At 41.0% G+C, this 20,750-nt stretch overlaps 1 protein-coding gene across 4 annotated transcripts in view; it reads left to right on the plus strand.

Annotated features, from left to right (window-relative positions):
* SYNE1 (spectrin repeat containing nuclear envelope protein 1) overlaps positions 1 to 20,750 on the plus strand; it is a 566,819-nt gene that overhangs the window by 146,679 nt on the left and 399,390 nt on the right. For 3 of the 4 annotated variants that reach the window (XM_056125930.1, XM_056125931.1, XM_056125933.1), the window contains 4 exons: positions 1,359 to 1,409; positions 2,221 to 2,328; positions 4,986 to 5,123; positions 6,721 to 6,885. In XM_056125930.1, coding sequence (XP_055981905.1) covers positions 1,359 to 1,409; positions 2,221 to 2,328; positions 4,986 to 5,123; positions 6,721 to 6,885 — 462 coding nt within the window. The remainder of the gene's footprint in view (positions 1 to 1,358; positions 1,410 to 2,220; positions 2,329 to 4,985; positions 5,124 to 6,720; positions 6,886 to 20,750) is intronic. The other variant, XM_056125932.1, reaches the window with a different exon arrangement.

The following is a 20,750-nucleotide window of genomic DNA, read 5'->3' on the forward strand; positions in this document are numbered from 1 at the left end:
ACCTAGGTGTCCTGTGGTTCGATTCCTCCGCCCCTCTCAGAGAGCCCGGCAAGTTACCAAGAGTATCTCGCCTGCTTGGCAAAGCCTGGCAAGCTACCCATGACGTATTTGATATGCCAAACACAGTAGCAACAAGTCTCGCAATGGAGACATTACTGGGCCCGCTCGAGCAAATCGATGAACAATGGGAGGACAGTGCTACAGTGCTACATATTAGAGTTATTGATATTTCAGTTTTTTTCTACTTAGGCCTTTGGAAAAATGGCTCTTTTAATTCACTTATAAAATTCTTGGCATCTTAAAATACAGATGTATGTCTTCCTCTGGAATTGAAGGCAGAATTATTTCCAATTCAGGATAGTGAGAATAATCATGTCTTCCTTTGAATCAAGGGTAGGACAAGCAAAGATTGGCATTTTCTCTCCATTAATGTTTGGGAGTTCCAATGTGGGACCCCCAAACATTAATGAAAAACACCATAATTTTTGACTAAATCTAGTTTATACAGGACATTTACATCGGCTTCCAACCCTGCAGAACATGGAGAGCAAGATTATATATATATATATATATATATATATATATATATATATACATATATATATAAAATTTGAGTGAAAAATCCTTTGTATTTGAATTTTGGTGTGTATGTATGTATCAGGCTTCTATTTTTGTAGGGATCTATTTGATTTCTATAGTCCAGTTATGTTTTTATGTAAAGGAAGTATTTTATACCTACCATTTTAAATATTAGTTTCTTACTTGAAATAAACATCGATAGGTCTTTTTTATTTCAATCAGAACAAATGATAAATATACTGTTTCCCTAATGGTTTTCATTGCATAATTATCACTCTCTCAAAAAATAAATCAAATAAGCCCATTGGCTTATCTCACTTACTCATTAAATTTTCAGTTATTTATTTGATCAATTCTTCTGTTGTAACAAGTATTACTGGTTGCCTTGCAAACTACAAAACAGTCTTAGGCATAATAGGGGCACTGAAATAGCCCCCTAAATGTGTTTGTGGAGAATTTATGTCTAATATTCCTCTTCTTTACATTATTCTACTTTAAAAATGTTCCAGACATGCTTGTTTATAAAAGATATATGGTACTGCATATGGCTTTTATAAAATAAAATGTCAATATCAAAATTCAGAAAACTACATTTCTTTGTTCAATTAGAATACTTAGATAACTTTAAAAGTTACAAAATATTCTTACATAATGATGCCAGTGACATTATTGCCCATTGATAAGTCAATGTCTCTCCTTTATTTATTTTCGTGTTTCTTCTATGATTTTTGTTCCTTGGATATATTACCTTTCTATATGTTATCTTTTCGTATTGTTAGGAAATATTTTCAACTTTTCCAACCTTTGCAAATAGTACCCCTTATTTAAAGGTAAGATTTAAGCTGCCTTGACCCAGCAACCTATTCCAAACATTCTGCCTTCTTTCTTTTGCATGCCTTTCTCTTGTATAATACCTTAATTCTGTTTTTTCTCTTTTTCCCCCTAATAAACAAATAACATGTGTAAATTCTATTAAGACATTCTCACAGATGTGCCACTAATCTATTTACAAATTGACATCAATGATCAACTTTAAGTAGCACTTAATAGCACTAATAAAAGGAATAATTTATAATTATGTCTGACTGCTTATGTGTGACATGAAAATAAAAGTCAAGATTTATTTGTTTACTGTAGGGGATGGAGTTATAGCAGGTACGGCATTTTCCTTGCACACAGTTGACCTGGGTTTGATCTCATATGTTCACCTGAACCCTCACCACAAGTGATCCTCGAGCTCAGAGCCAGGAGTAATTCCCAAGAACTGCTTGGGTAGCCCAAAAGAACAAACAAAACAAAACAAGAAAACCTATTTATATTTTAGTATTTTAAAATGAATCTGGAAGTAAATAATTTATATTCATAATTAGAGAATGGCAAGTATTTTGTTGACTTATAACATTGCCCTGAGCATATTTTCTTAATTAAATTAGTGTTACTAGAGAAAAAATTAATGCAATTAGGTAATTTCAACATTTGGCAGGATCATTAAGATATTTTTCTAGAATTTAATTTTGCTTCTGACATTTCAAATATGAAGGGGGAGAGAGAAGATTTTTCAGAGAGAATCAAGGTATTCATTATTGTTTGTAAGATAAATGCACAATTACTTCTAAAATTGTATTATCTGCTGGCTTTCAGAGAGAAGAAAGGCTAGTTTTGAAGGAAACAAAAGTCTGGATCGACCAATTTGAAAGGGATTTGACAAGGGCACAGGTGGCAGAATCAAATTTACAGGATAAATACCAGGTGATGTATAAAAAAGATAGTTTAACATTCTAAAGAATGTTACGAGTAACATTCTTATATGTGCTTTAATCTATGTTCAGGCATTGTTTAGTTTTTCAAGCATTGTGAGTTTTTCAAGAAATACGTTTTTTAAAAGAAATTATTATTAAGGGCCGAAAGACAGTATACTGGGTAAATTGCTTGCTTTGTATGCATCCAATCAAAGTTCAATACTTGGCACCACATATGGTCCCCTGAACACTCCTAGGAGTGATCCTGGAACACAGAGCCAGGAGTAAGCCCTGATCACAGCCAGTTGTTCACTTCATCCTCACAAAAAGAAATACTATTGGACCAGACTGATGGCTTAGGAGTTTAGGCATTTGCCAGTCCCTGCTACTGCATATGGTCTCCTGAGCACCACCAAGAATGGTATCTCAGCAGAAACTGGAAGCAAGCCCTGAACACACCAATTGTAGCCCAAGAACAAAAACAAAACAAAAAGTATGTTATCTGTAGTCTTTAAATAATTGTATTTCTATGTAAGTAGGCTTAGATTGTATTTGTCTACACAGTACATGGATGGGATTAAGAAGCTTCGTGAGTTTTCCAGAATTCAGTATTGTAAATGTCCCAGAGCCCAAAACCCCAGTCATTTTTGTAGAATTCATGATTGTATAAACATCTCATAACACAAACATACACCAAAAAGTGAGTTGCTTGCGAAATCATTGAGTAAGCTGATTTTAATAAAGGATTGCAACATGGGTATTTGGAGTGGTTCCATTAATGGGATTAATTTCACCTATGACTCGCCTTGTTCAACATGTGCATTTAAAAGGAGACCAAGGGTGCCCGCTGTTAGAATTTTCTTCCCGTTATCATTATATTGTCATTAATTGGATTTCTACTTCCAGTTTCTACTTCTGAAACATCGAGACTTATGACAGGTTTTTCCAATGATATTTACTCCATGCCACATTAACAGCATTTTCCTCCTATTTAAAATGGCAATGTATTTTTGTGGCAAAACTATAATATATTCTAATCTAGATGACATTTGAATCACTTCCTGGTATAAAGATGTGCAATGATATAAGTGTCTCATCCTGGCAGACAGTACAAATATCAGCTATAATAATTTTAATGTGTGATATTTATGTGCTCACATCTATAAAGTGTGTCTAAATTTAAGTGAGTCATTCTATTAAGTGTATCATATATTTGTTGAACTTGGTAAAGTAATAAATAAATACTTAGTTTTTGAATTGAGACTAAAAAAACATTTCTTCCAAGCTGTAGGATTTAGTTCATTTAAAAATGATCAGTTCAGAAATTTGAGAATGGAAAGGCAAGCACAGTAAATATACTTGCTTAGTCTATGGATATGTTTTAGTCTTAACATAAATTATCAGAAATTAATTCGAAGTCATGGAGATGCCTGTTGTAACATGTTATCTTATAAAAGGTAAAAAAAAGATTAAAAAATTTTGAGCTAAAAAAGAACCAAGTATGGTCATCTGTCCTTTTAAATAGAGTTACAGAGCATCAGAAATTCAGAGGGGATATTTTCTTTCAAGTGTGTTCATTAGGTAACCTGAATTTTCTGATTGTACTTGTCAATCAGTAGTTTATTTTCTAGTTTTTTCATGCATGAAATTCTGTGGAATAGCATGGAATAATAATTTAGTTTTCATTGGAGTTGTTCAATTCCAGTGACTTAAGAAAGAAAAGAAAAATATTTATTCACCATCTCCCCCCAGTGTTCTTCATGGGAATTTACATGCTTGATTATTAGAATTAATAATCACTTAGAAATTCCTTCAGCAGTGTTATCTGATAGATTTCATGGGGCCATTTTATTTTTTTAAAATTATTTTAATTTCACATTTCAGTACTTTCAATTCATTCAATTCATATTTATTTGGACTTAAAATCATATTTTAGAGGTGTAATTTGATGCAAAAGAAAAAACTTTAAATTTATGACTTTGGGGGAGCTAATATTAGACTTATTATTAAGCCTACCTATTGGGAATTTATGCTATGCATATAGTGACCAAAAAGACCTTCGTGATATTAATAAGTTACTACCATAAAAGTTAAGCAAATTACTATATATGCAAATGAAATTGCCTAAGTCTGCCTCCTTATAAAGACTTTAGAAAAAAAATTAGAGAGCATTAATTCACTGTTCTCTCACTTTCATTCATTAGATTTTGATATATGTAATTATATTTATAAACTAGAACCTGAAAGTAAACCACTTATTTGGTTATTAGCATAAATGAATAATTCCATACACTGTGATTTACTGATGCTCATGGACTGACAAGTACATTATTTCACTAGAAGTGAGAAAATCTGGACTTCCATCCTCTCCTTTACTTACCATTACTGAGTCAGGTACTGTCTATGGAATGATAGAGCCTGTCTATGTACAGGGTTAAAGAAAGAACCAGAAAAGACAAAATGTAGGAAATACTTCCCATGGGGCCAGTTTCATTGTTCAGGACTTGATAACTGGTAAGCTGCTATTTGTATTAAAACTGGCATTTTATCAACAACATATACTGAGTGTTATCCAAATAGAAAAGATTGTTATTTCGGAAAGGCGATTTCCTCTGCTTTCGCTTATTTTGACTCATTGCCATGCTGTTGCTATTTTTCTTCCTCCAGTCATTTAAACACTTCAGGGTTCAATACGAGATAAAAAGGAAACAGGTTGAACATTTAATACAGCCTTTACACAGAGATGGCAAATTGTCACTTGACCAAGCTCTGGTGAAACAGTCCTGGGAGAGAGTGTCCTCCAGGGTAAGTTCTCCTACAGTTCATTTCATGGGAACTTGTGTCATTTAGTCATGAAAGTTTCCCGTCACCATTTTCTATCCAGTAATAATTGCAATGGGTCTTCCTGCCTGTTGGACAAAGGAAATATTTCATCAAGGGACATTCTCTACCCCTGTCAAGTTTTGCCTTAAGTTTTTGAAACTCTTGTTGCCTCCCTGGCCCCACTTCACATCACTCCGTCATCGACTAGATGTTCGATTCCAATCTCGAAGACCATCTGGGTTACTTCTTCCTTTCTGTAACTTTATTCTGGGTGGATTAGAAGAACTGCCTCTTGTAGGAATACAGCCTTAACAACTTCTTTATATTCCATAAACATTTTTTATTAATTAAATAGTCTCCCCTTTTCATTCTCATTTTGTATTCTTCAATGTAAGCATATCTTCATATTTCATTGAACTGGAAGGAAGAACACTCTGAAATTGTCATGTTGGTAATTTGCAAATTGAAAGACCAAAGTTTCAAAGCTTCAGAAACTTTAGTGACAAATGGGAATACTTGGCTTGGATCTGTTTTCTTCCTTTTGCTAATCTATTTTTTCCCCAACAAACTAACAAAGAAATAGATTAGTTCCCAAATACTCATGCATCAAACCTAGCCTTCAGTGACTGAGGGAGCAGTCCTTAAGGGTTGGGTGAAAAGGCAGCTGAGATAGAGAAGGGACCACTAAGTAAATGATGGTTGGAGTTACCACTAAGTAAACTCACTCAGGTTGGGAGAGGCATGAATGTAGACTATGGATCAAACATGATGGCCACTTACTACCTATATTGCAAACCATAACAGCCCAAAGGAAAGAGAGAGCAAGAGAGAATTTGCCTGCCACAGAGGCAGCAGGGATGGGATGGGATGGTGGGAGGGATACTGGGAACGTTGGTGGTGGAGAATGGGCACCGGTGGAGGGATGAGTGCTCGATCATTGTATGACTGAAAGGTAATCATAAAAGTTTGTAAGTTTGTAACTGGATCTCACAGTGATTCATTAAAAATAAAAGAGTTGGGTGAAGGAGAAAAACTCAGTATTGCCTAGAGAATTATATTATTGTTGAAATAATTCTAGATACTCCTTTTTTTCCGTACATATTTAGACCTTGATTTTTTTGGATTTGTCTTCATGTGGGAAGGCTGAAAGGATTTTCATTAGCTGGTATATTGGGGATTGAATTTTGAAGCAAGGGAGCAACTCTAGGCTTTTTCCTTTTAGCTAGAGACAAACTAAAACTTTGTGGATGCATTGTTATTTCCATAAGAAGAAAATCATTTATGCTTCTAAAAGCATCCTTTGAGATTCTAAGATTTATTTTAGGTTTCTTTAAAATTAATTTCCTTTAGATTATAGTGTTCTCCTTGTTCCCAAAGCATCACATTCAGAGCATAAATATTTGTTTTCCTGATCCTTACTAATTTGTAAGTACCTGATACTCTCTAATTTGTTCACCTGATACTGGATACTTACTCTGAGAACATTTACTTCAAGTTTTATATAGGCTTTAAAATCATTGGGGAGTCTTTAGAAATTACCTTCTGAATTTGAAATATTCTATTTTGTTTTCAATTTCAGCTCTTTGATTGGCACATACAGCTTGATAAATCTCTTCCTGCTCCTCTGGGTACCATAGGTGCCTGGTTATACAGAGCAGAAGTGGCTTTAAGAGAGGAAATAGCCATTCACCAGGCCCATGAGGAAACAGCAAACACAATCCAACGGAAACTTGAGCAACACAAGGTAAATATTCTGGCTGTGACCCTTCCAGTATAACAGTTCTGATGGGGTCTGCTTATAAGCTCTGCCTACCTGGGATGACATACGCCTCTTGTTTATCCATCCTTACTGCCCCAGAGATGTCTTCTGTGTCTTAGAACTTCTCTAATTTGTTCTCATCCTCTCTTGAATTTATTTCCTTTTTTGGTATTTGATATTTTCCAAAAGCTCTTTGAAAGTTTTTGTAGTGTTTTAAACATGTTTGTTGTAGAGGAAGCATTGGTATAATAGTCTGCAAAAATTTTTATAATACAGTGGGTAGGGCATTTGCCTTGCACAAGGGCCAGCCCAGGTTTGATTCCCCTGTCCCTCTCGGTGAGCCCAGCAAGCAACTTAGAGTATCCTGCCTGCATGGCAGAGCCTGGCAAACTCTCCGTGGCATATTTGATATGCCAAAAACATTAACAAGTCTTAAAATGGAGATGTTACTGGTGCCTGCTCAAGCAAATAGATGAACAATGAGAGGACAGTGCTACAGTGCTTCTAGGTATGATGGTTTCACATCACACCCACCCCCCCAAATGCCAGTCTCCCTCTACCATGATTCCTTGCACCCTTTTACTCCACTGGACATTGCCCATCCTTGGGAACCTCAGCTCTGTGGTCACAGCGTGTAGGGGGTTGTTTTCACTGGACTCTGTTACATTGCTTTGTTTTTTTATGTGCTGCATGTGCATGAGATTCTTTGGTACTTATCTAGTCCTTCATTTTCTTTATGATTTCTATGGATCCACTTAGTTTTCAAACTCTAAGTCCACAGACCATACACAATTAAAAGCTGGGATGAGTCTCTGGAACTGAACTCCGTTCTTGCCTCCAAGTCCAGCAGTCTGATGAGAGGCCAAGTTTTACTCTCCTGGCACTATGGAAGGGGATCAGGAAGGGACAGGATATGAAGAGATGTTGGGATTAGGTCAATCCTATTTTACTCATTTATTAATCTCTTCAGCTTTCTTCCTGACCAGTTGTATATGCTATATATATTTGGATATTTTCGAGGGGTGGGGGAGTTGTGATAATGCAAACCTATTGGAAATGTGGTTTTCAGAAATATTACATGAGTGCATTATTGCATATTTGTATGCCCTGTATGGGGTGTCATCATGAGTTCAACTATATATATAGAAAAGTTGAACTGACAAGCAGATGCCTTGACCACATAGGGATAATTCATAACTAATATAATTTTATGACAACTTATTGATTGATTTCAAGGAGGTTAACTGTTGCCTATTCTAAGCTAAATTATAAAACAAAGTCATAGACCAGAGAGAAAATATAGGGAATAAGGTGCTTGCCTTGTATGTGGCCAATCCCAGTTTAATCCCCAGCTCTACACACAGTCTCCCTAAGCACCTCTAGGAGTTATCCTTGAGCTCAGAGCCAGGAGTAGGCTCAATGTCACCCCCTCCCCACCCCACCCCCCATTATAAAGAAGCAAATAAAGTAGCAGATTTTGTTTTATGCTTCTCTGGAATCTATTTTGGAATGAGAGAGGTGTAGAAGTATCAGGCCAGTTTATCTCTCAGCCTCTTTAGTTCAACACACAACCCCAGTACACAGAGTTGGATACCAGATTTGTCTCTCTTGGACAATGACTCAGGGTTGCCCCTCCATTTATTTTTGTCCCTTCCTCAATTACAATCATTATTATCAAATTGATTATCTCTGACCTTCTCTCATCCACACACACCCCCACATACACAACACGCTCTATCCTAATTTATTCATCTCTACTTTGGTTTGCTGAGGATGAGGAAGCAATAAAAGATCTGGAGTTCTGGTCGTTGGTGATATGGTTTCAGGAATTGTTTGTGTCTGCAACAGGTGCAGGTATTTTAGAAGTAAAGAGGCCATAGAGACAATACAGAGGGTGAGACACTTTTCTTGCAGCCCACAGATGCTGGCTTAAATTTCTGGCTCCATATATGGTCCCACAAACACTGCCAATGGTCATACCTGAGCACAGAGCCAGGAATAATTCTTAACTATCACTGCATGTGGCCCCAACCCCTCCATCCAGCCCTTTAATTTCCCTATGGAAATGGTTCAGAGGTGGAGCACTTACTTTTTCTAGGTGGACTTGGGTTCAATCCCTGGCATGGCAGGAAAAAAAAAGAAAAGAAAAAGCAACAACTAAACTCAAAAAAGTAAAGAGCAAAAAAAGAGAAAAAAAGAGAAAAACCATATCATATCCATATTGAGACCCCCATTATATTCAAAATGGGGGAAAATGCTATAACCTGGTTACACCAATAATACCACTTAACCAAAATAGTCATGCAACTCAAATTTCATGGAATATTTTTCCTTCATGTAAAACATGTAGTAATCAGAACTGTCGGAACTGACATGAGTACTTCATAAAAAGTCACCTTAGGATTTTAATCACATGAAGAATGCATATCGCTTTTGAGTTAATTCAGCAAATATGCCCTGAAGTCCTACTTAGTGTCTGGAAAATCCACACTCTTCAGGGTGCTGATGGGTGTAGGTCTTGAGAACTTTTTAATCTTTTGTGACTTTGAACTTTTTCTGAGTACTCAGCAGTGTATTGTGTTTGAGAAACAGCATATGTTCATTGTTTATGAAATAGTTCACTCTGATTCAAATGCTCCAGCCTAGAGAAAATGCCCTATCTCACAATTGCGCTGATGATTGTCACTGGATTTTTGTAAGGAGAGAGAAATATTAACTCATGGCTGGCGCTAGGTAGGTCCATTTCAGTTGGGTGATGTACCTACTCAGTCTGTAGCTCAGTGACTATGCAATGCTCCACCTCCCTAATGATTAGGAGGGGGAGACACAGAAAGGAGAGAGAATGAAAGAGAGAGAGAGAGAGAGAGAGAGAGAGAGAGAGAGAGAGAGAATGCCACCTTCTGCTGAAGTGTATCCATCTTCCAAAGAAACCAGAGAGAAAGTGAACAGGGAACAGAATTGGAAGGGACACTGGGAATACATTAAAGATGCAACCGGAAGTGAGCAGACAGAGGTAAGGGGGGGGGGGGGGTGAAAATCTAGCCCAAGGAAAGTCTCCACAATGATTTTTTTTTCGAGGTGGGAATTTTCACTAGTCTTGTGCCTGGGTATTAAATTAATAGACACATGAGAAAATCTTTTTTTTCTCATCATCAGATAAATGCTTACCTCTAGGACTAGAGAGATAGTATGGGCTGAGTCACTTGCTCAGTATTGAATCTTGACCCGGGTTTTATACTAACTGGCACCCTGTGTGTTCCCCTGAGCAGAGCCAGGAACAAGCTCTGAGCAGCAATGGGTGTAACCCCCAAAACAAAGCAAACAAACAGCAACAGAACATGGTTATTGCATGCCTATCATAAGCTAAGGATATGAAAAAATTGACCTGATGTTGCTTCAGCATCCAACTCCAAGGGCTCAAACCCAGAGCCTCACATATGCAAGGCATCTGCTCTCCCGCTGAGTCATATGCTAAACCCCATGATTCTTTCTCTTGTTTATTTTTGGGCTATACCCAGTGATGCTCAAGAGTTACTCCTGGCTCAGGAATTGCTCCTAAGGATCTCAGGGAACCATATGGGATGACAGGGATTGAACATGTGCCACACACAAGGCAGGCACCCTACCTGCTGTACTATCTCTCCAGCACCTGAGCCCTTTAATTCTTAATATTTCCAGAATCCAGAGACAATCTTTCCAATGTTCTGTTTTCTCAAGCTCTTGACGTCCTCTCTGTCACTAATCCCTGTTCTGCACCTCCAGAGAGAGCCTGGAACGTGTCAACACCAATCACAGACAGCCCTGCCCAGTCTCTCTCCAGCATCTCATTGTTCAACCCAGCACACACAGTTCCAAGTCCACCTTCTTTGTGCTCCGTGATCCATGGATCCAACTCCCTTTACATCCCCCTCTCCTCCTCTCTGTGCCACTTGAACTTGGCTCAAATTCAGTATTCAATCATTCAAAGTCTCCCACTGTTTATACATGAGCCACCTTGCCCCATTCATTCTTTTTTTAAAATTTTTTAATTAGTGAATCACCGTGGGGTACAGCTATAGACTTACAAAGTTTGGTGCTTGCATTTCAGTAATACAGTGATCGAGTACCCATCCCTCCACCAGTGCCCATTTTCTACCACCAATGGTTCCAGCATCCTTCCACCACACCTACCCCCTCACCCCATCCCCTCCACGCCACCCTGCCTTTTGCTCTCTCTCTATCTCTATCTCTCTCTCTCTCTCCCTCTCCCTCCCTCCCTCTCTCCCTCCTTTTGAGTGTTGTAGTTTGCAATAGAGGTATTAAGTCCTTGTCCTGTTCTTAATCTGTCTTCTGCTCTCCTTTCAAACACAACCCCGGCTGCAGCCAACTCTCATCTGTGGTCCTACCCACAGGCTCGCTGCTGACTGTGGTGCAGAAAACACCCACCCCCGAGCCCAGTGACTAAACCGCAGTGGGCTCTGAGCGCTGCCTGGCAGGCTGGAGGCATTTCCCGACTCCGTGTGCTCTCCGTTTCTGGGACAAGTATTCTTTAGCTTGTCTCCTAAACCATCCACACCTCCTCCTCCATCCTTACTCTCGGCTGATGACGCTGTTTCCTATTCCTCTCAGAGAAATAGAAGCCATGAAAAAAGAATTTCCGCAAGCTCCCACGACCACAGCAACCCACCTCCAGGCATCTGTGCCCAAATACTCCGTCTTCGCTTCTGTTCCTAGGGGGAAGCCATCTGCACTCCTCTCTAACTCCCTCTCCACATGTGTGCCGGGCCTCCTGACGCCTTCCTCCCAGAGACCATTTCTGTGGCTCTTCCCGATTTTATTTATAGCTCTCTGCTCTTCTTTTTCCCATCTCTGCTGTTTTTTTTCTCCCCAATCTAATAAAAGAATGCTATTATTTTTTTAATCTGGCAAAAATCCTTTCTTATATTTTATTTTTTAAATTGGATCATAGTGAGATACACAGTGACAAAGTTTTCATGATTGGGTTTCAGTCATATAATGTTTAACACCCGTTCCATCATCAGTGTGCATTTCCCACCACCAATGTCCCCAGTTTCCCTCCCACTCCTGACACCTGCCTCTAATGGCCAGCATGTTTCTCTTTTCTTCTCTGTCTCTGTCTCTGTCTCTATCTCTCTCCCCCATTTTGGGCATTATGCTCTGCAATACAGATAATGAAAAGTTATCAAGTATATCCCTTTACCTAGTTTCAACACTCAGTTCCTCATCCAGAGTGAGCATTTCTAACTATTATTGTCATACTGGTTCTTTCTCTGTCCTAAAACATCCTTGGGATCCATCCTCTTTTCCTTTGTATCCATCATGTTAGAGCTAAACTTTTGGAAAGAGCTGCCTGTGCTCAGTTTTCTTTTCAGAATTCTCTTCTTCCGTTCTTTCTAGAACCCATTCCACTAATCCTTACCATGGGATGACTCTCACACTAACAAGAATTCTTTGTCTTCACCACTCAATGGACAATTCTTGGTCTTTATCTAACCCCAGAAACATTTGATGTACTTCTGACTTCACCCTTGAACCACCTTTTTTTTTCATGCAACTTCCCAGTTTCCTTTTTAGTCTTCTATGTCTTTCATCATCTTAATTTTATTTACAAACATGCGTCAAGCATGTTCCACTTACAAAGCAGTGCTCTGAGCACTTATGATACACCCTTAATGAAAACACACAAAAAACCTATCCTTATGTAGTTGCTTTTGACTAGGAAGGGGAAGATAAGAGATAATTTTTAAAAAAAGTATATTTTATATTACATTAGAAGGTAAAAGAACAGAGAGTAGTAAAAGTGGTGCAGATTTAAGTCGAGTGTCAGTGAAACATTTGCTGAAGAGTTGACAGCAAAGAGGCAGATATCTACCCCCACCCTCACCCCCACAAAGTCCTCACCCCACAAAGTCCTTACCCTGTCATTCTTCTGGAATATTCTCTTCTCTTGGCCTGGGGTGTTATTCCACTCCAATTCCTGCTACATTATTCATCATCTTCTGTGAATGTTTATCAAAAGTCACCTTGTAATCCTGGCCTCCTTTGGGAACTGCAGGGGCCATTCCCCTGACCCATTCGTGTCTTTAGCATTGATTTTCCTCTCAATTGCCACTTCAGTTCCTTACCTCAGGTACTGTTTGCCTTTCTTCCTGCACTGTAATGTCAACCCTGTAAGGGCAAAGACTGTGACTTGTTTGTTCACTGTTGTTCCTCCAGCCTCTTGGAATGGTTTGTGATATAGGCTTCAACATTTCAATGTGGTTGGGCTGGAGGCTGGAGAGAGTGCAGAGGGGAACGCATTTGGCTTGCATGCAGTCAACCCAGGTTCATTTCCCGGCATCCCATATGATCCCCTAAACATCACTGTAGCACTGTAGCACTGTCCTCCTGTTATTCATCGATTTGCTCGGGTGGGCACCAGTAATGTCTCCATTGTGAGACTTGTTACTGTTTTGAGCATATCAAATATGCCACGCGGAGCTTGCCAGGCTCTGCTTTGTGGATGGAATACTCTTGGTAGCTTGCCAGGCTCTCTGAGAGGGACAGAGGAATCAAACCTGGGTCAACCGTGCACAAGGCAAATGCCCTACCCGCTATGCTATCACTCCACCCTAACACCAGTGGGAGTAATTTCTCTCTGAGCCAGGAGTAACCCCTGAGCATCACCAGATTTGGTCCAGAAACCAAAAACTGAAAAATAAAAACAAGATGTCAGTGGGGTCAATAATGCACAGTTTTACTTTTTAGAAATGCATTCATTTGATTGAATCTTTATTTTGGCTTAAAATTGTTAAAAATGCCCTGTTACATTTTTTGGTAATTCTTTTTTGGACCTGTTGCTATGCCCCCCTAATTTTCAGAACATTTCCTTGCAGCGTCTTACTTTCCTTAGTTGCGCTTTTGCTATAGTCAATTTTCTCTTTTATTTCTTTATTATCTTTCCCATCTACAGTCCTACCATTGAAATGACAGTATGTCTGTCTAATTTTGTATGTTTTATATGGGATCTGGGGCAACACTCAGCTGTGCTCAGGGCTTGTTCCTTGTTCTGGGCTCATGGATCACTCCTGTCGGGGCTTAGAGGACTCTGTGGTGCTAAGAACTAAACCTGGGTCAGCTGCAGGCAAGACAAGGTCCTTTGCCCTGTCCTGTCTCTCCAATGCCTCTCTCACTCTTCTTAAGAGTCTCGTAATTGCTTCATGAGAATAGGTGAGCTGAGATGGCTGGATCCAGAGAACTAATTTCAATAATCTAGATAAAGGAGCCTGCACCAAGGTGGTCATCATAGGGATAGTGATAAATAGATTTTGATTATATTCTGAGGGCAAATGAAAGAGGATTTTTAGCATCGATGTCACTAGTGAAGAAAAAAAAATGCCATTCATAACTCCATAGCTCAGGAGCTGAGCAATGGGAAAAAGGGAGTTCCCATCAATTAAGGTGAAAATTCACCGAAACTCTTCAGTGCCACCCTCGAGAACATCATGCGACGACTGGAATGGGAAGGAATGGGAGTGAAGATAGATGGTCGGCAACTACACCACCTCCGCTTTGCTGATGACATTGTTTTAATAACACCAAACATCAGCCAAGCGGCACAAATGCTGGCCGACTTTGACCGTGAGTGTGGAAAGGTAGGACTACAGCTGAATCTTACGAAGACAATGTTTATGAGAAACAGCCTCGTTCCTGATGCCCCATTCACTCTCAATGGAACGACCATCTCCGAATGCAACAGCTATGTGCACCTAGGTCGAGAAGTCAACATGACAAATGACCTGGCACCCGAGCTGCACAGGAGGAAGAGAGCGGCTTGGAACGCCTTCAAGAATGTCGAAGAAATAGCTAAGAGGATGAAGAAACTCCGGCTCCGGGCATATCTCTTTGATTCCACTGTTCTTCCTGCATTAACATATGCCTCAGAGACCTGGGCCCTACGTGAACAGGATGAGAATGCTATTCGGGTCTCCCAAAGAGGAATTGAAAGAGCTATGCTTGGAATATCACATTTCACTCAAATGAGAGAAAGAATCCGGAGTTCCGACATCCGTCGACGATCAAGAATCAGGGACGCTGTCTCGTTTGCCAAGGTGTCAAAAATCAGATGGGCTGGTCACATAATGAGATTTAAAGACGACCGCGGGACTAGAGCTGTTACGGACTGGATTCCACGGGATGTCAAAAGACCGCGTGGCCGCCCACCTATCAGATGGTCAGACTTTTTCATCAAGATCATGAACGATCGGTTTGAGGCTCTTCATGTTCCCAGAGTGAACAGATGCCATTGGGGTACACTAGCACGCAACAGGGACAAATGGAGACGTTACTGGCGCCCGCTCGAGCAAATCGCCGACTAACGGGAAGTTAAGTGATTAAGTGATTAAGTGAAGGTGAAAATGCTATGGGCAGGTTTTGGAGGGGAAACTAGGAGATCAGGAGGAGGAGAGATAAGTAGGACATTTACCAGGTAGTGTTGTGCTGGCATGGGCCGCGAGTGAACAGAGAGAGAGAGAGAGAGAGAGAAAGAGAGAGAGAGAGAGTTCAGGATAGAAGAGTGAGTTTATTAGAGCCTCAGCGCTGAGGACCCCAGTCAGAAGAGAAAGAGACTCGGAGCCCCATTTGCTGAGAGGGTCTCTCTTTTATCCTTTAAGCATGGGCTACAATCTTTGTACATTTTTGTTAGTAAAACAGGAGATACATAGATCATTGGCAAAAGAAAAAAACAATGAATACATCTTTTTCACATGATACGGCCTTCAGGTGCCCAAAAGGAAAACAGCCGGTGGCAATTTATCTCACCCATTTGGTCCTGCCCTTTGATGCCATCTCCCATGCGCTCCCAGAAACATGTCGAGCCAAGAACACTCCCAAGTATTAGCTGAGGGGCCCTTAGCTCCATTAATTGGGATCATAGCAGGAATGCTTCTCCTTCCCTTCTCTTGTTTAATTCAGGGGGTCAGTTCAATTTCTCAGTCCCTGTCACGTTTTCTTAGTTCTCATTACAGTTTCATAATTCTGATTACACACAGTTTCTTTCTTTCTTTTTTTTTTATTAGTGAGACACCATGAGGTACAGTTGGAGACTTACAAATTTTGTGCTTGGGTTTCAATTATACAATGATCAAATACCCATCCCTCCACCAGTGCCCATTTCCCACCACGACGGATCCCAGTATCCCTCCCACCCCCATCCCTCCCTTCCCACCATGCCTCTGTGACAGGGCATTCCCCTTTGTTCTTTCTCTCCTTTTGGGTGTTGTGGTTTGCAAAAGAGACATTGAGTGGCAATCATGTTTGGTCTATAGTCTACTTTCAGCATGCTTCTCCCATCCTGGAAGGATCCTCTCAACATCCTTTATTTGGTGCTCCCTTCTCTATCTGAGCTGCCTTTTCCACTAGCATGTGTGGTTGGCCTCCAATCCATGGAGCAAAATTCCTGGTACTAATCTCGGCCATTCTTGGGTGTTAGTCTCCTATTTTGTTACTTTATGTTCCCCAGATGAATGCAATCTTTCTATGTCTATCCCTCTCTTTCTGACTCATTTCGCTTAACGTGATACTTTCCATGTAGTACCACTTGTTGCCATCACAGTAGCAGTGGATTAGAAAAGGCAAGAGGTCAGGAGAGAGTTATAAGATCAAGAGAAATGTTCAGGATCAGGGGCCTATAAAGTGAAGTTTGAGATTCCAAAACTATGGGCTGGGGCTATACCACAGCAGGAAGGACACTCGTCTTGCTCACGGCTGATCCAGGTTTGATCCCTGACACCCCGGATGATTCCCTGAGCCCTGAAGAGTGATTTCTGTGTGCTGAGCCACAAGGAAGCCCTGAGGACTATGGGTGTGACCCCCAAACAGCAGCAGCAACAACAACCCAAAATCCTGAGCTAGAGAAATCAGTTCAGGAAACACAGAAGAGAGAAAAGGATCCATCACTGGGCATGGCAGACTCCAGTATAAAGAGATCAGAGAGGAGAAGATGAGTCAGCAAGAGAAGAGCGTGTGGTGAGGGAATCCATTAACATCAGCTCTGAGAAACCCAGAGACACCTGCTTCAGGGGGGCGCTATTTTCAGTAGAAAGGTCACGGGGAGCCTTTCAAAATACAGCTCATCCGTTTCCCCTCTCCCCTCAGGAAGGCTCCCCTTAGCTTCCATCTGCTCCAAATAAACACCAAAGCTTCTTCCAAAGACGGCTGGGCTTACAGATCTTACAGTCTCCCCTCCTGTGCATCTCTCACACCCACAGTTCCCTGGTTCAGCTGTCCCTGCCTACCTCAATTGCTGGTGCAGTTGCTGGGAACTCACAGTGCTGTCAATTTGGTCAGCTTTTGCCTTATTTATTTGGAGGCTTCCTGAGTGAGTTTAAGTTCAAAATTAATGTGTCTTCTAGTGAAGCGAAAGGTTGATCATTAATACCTAGCAACTGAGAATGGTGTCTGTGGGTCGTCTATTTTGTCTGACATTGATGCACGGATGCCAGCTTTCTTTTATTAGTATTTACCTGGAATGTTGCTTTCCATTTTTTGTTTTCAGTATGTACAGTTCTGATTTTTTTTTCTTTTTTGGGTCACACCTGGCAATGCGCAGGGGTTATTTCTGGCTCATGCACTCAGGAATTACTCTTGGTGGTGCTCAGGGAACCATATGGGATGCTGGGAATCGAACCCGGGTTGGCCGCATGCAAGGCAAATACCTTACCCGCTGTCCTATTGCTCCAGCCCAGTTCTTGATGTTGACTCTAATTTTAAGCAAATGGCTCTAATTTTATTTGTAGTTCAATCTGATGATCTCTGACTTCTAGTTTTGAATTTTTCTTATATTTCTGTTTTTCTGAATTCTGTATATAATTTGTCTCAACCCTGTCTCTTTGTTTCTACATCCTCCCCTTTCCTAAAGTCTTGATATTTATAAGTTGATTAACAAGTTTTTGGTTTCTAATTTGTTCCCTTGTTTTGTTCTCTCTTCTGATGTGATAACTCCAAAGTGAGGTTGTCCTTAAAATTGTGCCACAGATACTTATATAGACCACATCATATTCAATCGACGGTTTTGCCTGACTGATGTCGCTGTTGTCCCAAAATTTCGAACGGGATCGGACCACCGTCTCCTTCGTGCAAAATTCTACTTCACAGAGCGGGGAGAAAGGGCTGCAAAGTTCAAAAAGAGAACTCCCAGAACGACCACCAACTGGAAACTCTTTGGTACTATTGCGGCAACATGGGAAGATGCCATTGTTGACAACATTGACGAGGAATACGATCGACTGGTTCAGCACCTCCATGAATGTGCGAGGAACGCCAAGAGAGAGATAGCCACAAAAAGTCGCCTATCTTCGAAAACTCTTGAGCTAATTCGCCAGCGTGGTTTGGCGCATGCCTCAGGCAACCGCAAGCTAACGTCCAAGCTTGCAAAGCAGTGCAGAGATGCGATCAAGGAAGACCTCAAAGAGAGAAGAGCAGAAGTACTGGTAGATGCGGCAGAAGCCGGGAAAAGTATTCGTAACGCCCGCCTGTCCTTCGCCAACTATAAGACCAAGATGACTGCCCTCCGACGTCCTGATGGATCCATCACATCCTCCAGAACGGCAATGGAGAAGATTATCCATGACTTCTACTCAAATCTCTTCGATAGCCATGTCCACTTGCCGACATACCAAATTCCACAGGATGGGTATGTCGTTCCCAACGTTCTCCCTTCCGAAATCCGACACGCCATTTCGTCAGTAAAGAAGCAAACAGCACCCGGCCCAGACAAGGTCAGACCTGAACACCTGAAGAACCTGCCGTCAGTACTCATCAATACACTGGCTCGGCTCTTCACTCGCTACCTGTCTGAATGCAAGGTTCCATCTCAATGGAAAACCAGCAGGACCGTACTACTGTTCAAGAAGGGAGACATCCATGACATTGGCAACTATCGCCCGATCTGCCTATTGTCTGTCATCTACAAGTTGTTCACTCGAGTCATCCTGAATAGGATTGGCAGAACACTAGATGAAGGACAACCATGTGAGCAAGCAGGGTTCCGCAAAGGATTCAGCACCATCGACCATATCCACACAATAATCAAACTCATTGAGGTTTCTCGGGAGTTCAAGATGCCGCTCTGCTTAACGTTCATTGATTTAAAGAAGGCCTTTGATTCTGTTGAGACGGAAGCGGTCATTGAAGCCCTAGCCAATCAGGGCATTCAAGCCCAATACATCAGGATCCTCCGTGAGCTGTATTGCGGATTCACTACCAGGATCTCACCATTCTACAAAGAAGTGATCGTTGATGTCAAGAGAGGGGTGCGGCAGGGTGATACCATTTCACCAAAACTCTTCAGTGCCACCCTCGAGAACATCATGCGACGACTGGAATGGGAAGGAATGGGAGTGAAGATAGATGGTCGGCAACTACACCACCTCCGCTTTGCTGATGACATTGTTTTAATAACACCAAACATCAGCCAAGCGGCACAAATGCTGGCCGACTTTGACCGTGAGTGTGGAAAGGTAGGACTACAGCTGAATCTTACGAAGACAATGTTTATGAGAAACAGCCTTGTTCCTGACGCCCCATTCGCTCTCAATGGAACGACCATCTCCGAATGCAACAGCTATGTGTACCTAGGTCGAGAGGTCAACATGAGAAATGACCTGGCACCCGAGCTGCGCAGGAGGAAGAGAGCGGCTTGGAACGCCTTCAAGAACGTCGAAGAAATAGCTAAGAGGACGAAGAACCTCCGGCTCCGGGCACATCTCTTTGATTCCACTGTTCTTCCTGCATTAACATATGCCTCAGAGACCTGGGCCCTACGCAAACAAGATGAGAACGCCATTCAGGTCTCCCAAAGAAGAATAGAAAGAGCTATGCTTGGAATATCACGTTTCACTCAAATGAGAGAACGAATCCGGAGTTCTGACATCCGTCGACGATCAAGGATCAGGGACGCTGTCTCATTTGCCAAGGTGTCGAAAATCAGATGGGCTGGTCACGTAATGAGATTTAAAGACGACCGTTGGACTAGAGCTGTTACTGATTGGATTCCACGGGATGTCAAGAGACCGCGTGGCCGCCCACCTACCAGATGGTCAGACTTCTTTGTCAAGGTCATGAACGATCGGTTTGAGGCCCTCCATGTTCCTGGAGCGAAGAGATGCCATTGGGCTACACTAGCACGCGACAGGGACAAATGGAGACGTTACTGGCGCCCGCTCGAGCAAATCGACGACTAACGGGAAGTTAAGTGATTAAGTGATTAAGTGTCTAATTAATCTTTATCCTGACCTCCTTAATCAATATAGGAAGCTAAAAACATTTAGACACAACATTTTTCCCCTAACTTATAAGCTGTTGTCAAGTATTCAAATTCTGCCACATTAAAAAACTTTGTTGAACTATTGATTGTCACTCATGTTGATGTGAATTCTGTGCTTAGTGATCTTTGCTTTTCTCTATTTGTATGTGTATTTGCTTCCAAGCAGATCCATATCAGTCTTCTTGGAGGATTCTTGAAGGATTCCAGTGCAAAAATCTCAGGGTTCTCAGTTTGAATCTCTTGCTTCACTGGAATAGTTATTTGCCAGGAAAATCAATTTTGCATTTTGTTGTTTGTTTAGAATCAGAGATCCGGGGTCTTGATTCACTGAAAGTTGGAGTCCTAAAGGACTTCATTATGTCCTATGAGCACAGCAGTTGGAGCCCTAAATGGTGCTCCCTGTTTTCCATTCGAGAGCAAGACAGCTTTTGAAAAGACCCACTGATAGTACATCAGCTGTAATTCTTTTATCTTCTGGTCAGACATGTTTTGTTTGGGATTTTTTGTCTTGTCAAAGGTTTGTAATGACCTTGATCCTGAAAACTGT

Source organism: Sorex fumeus, unplaced genomic scaffold (assembly GCF_029834395.1).
Source record: "Sorex fumeus unplaced genomic scaffold, SorFum_2.1 ptg000061l, whole genome shotgun sequence".
NCBI lineage: Eukaryota > Metazoa > Chordata > Mammalia > Eulipotyphla > Soricidae > Sorex > Sorex fumeus.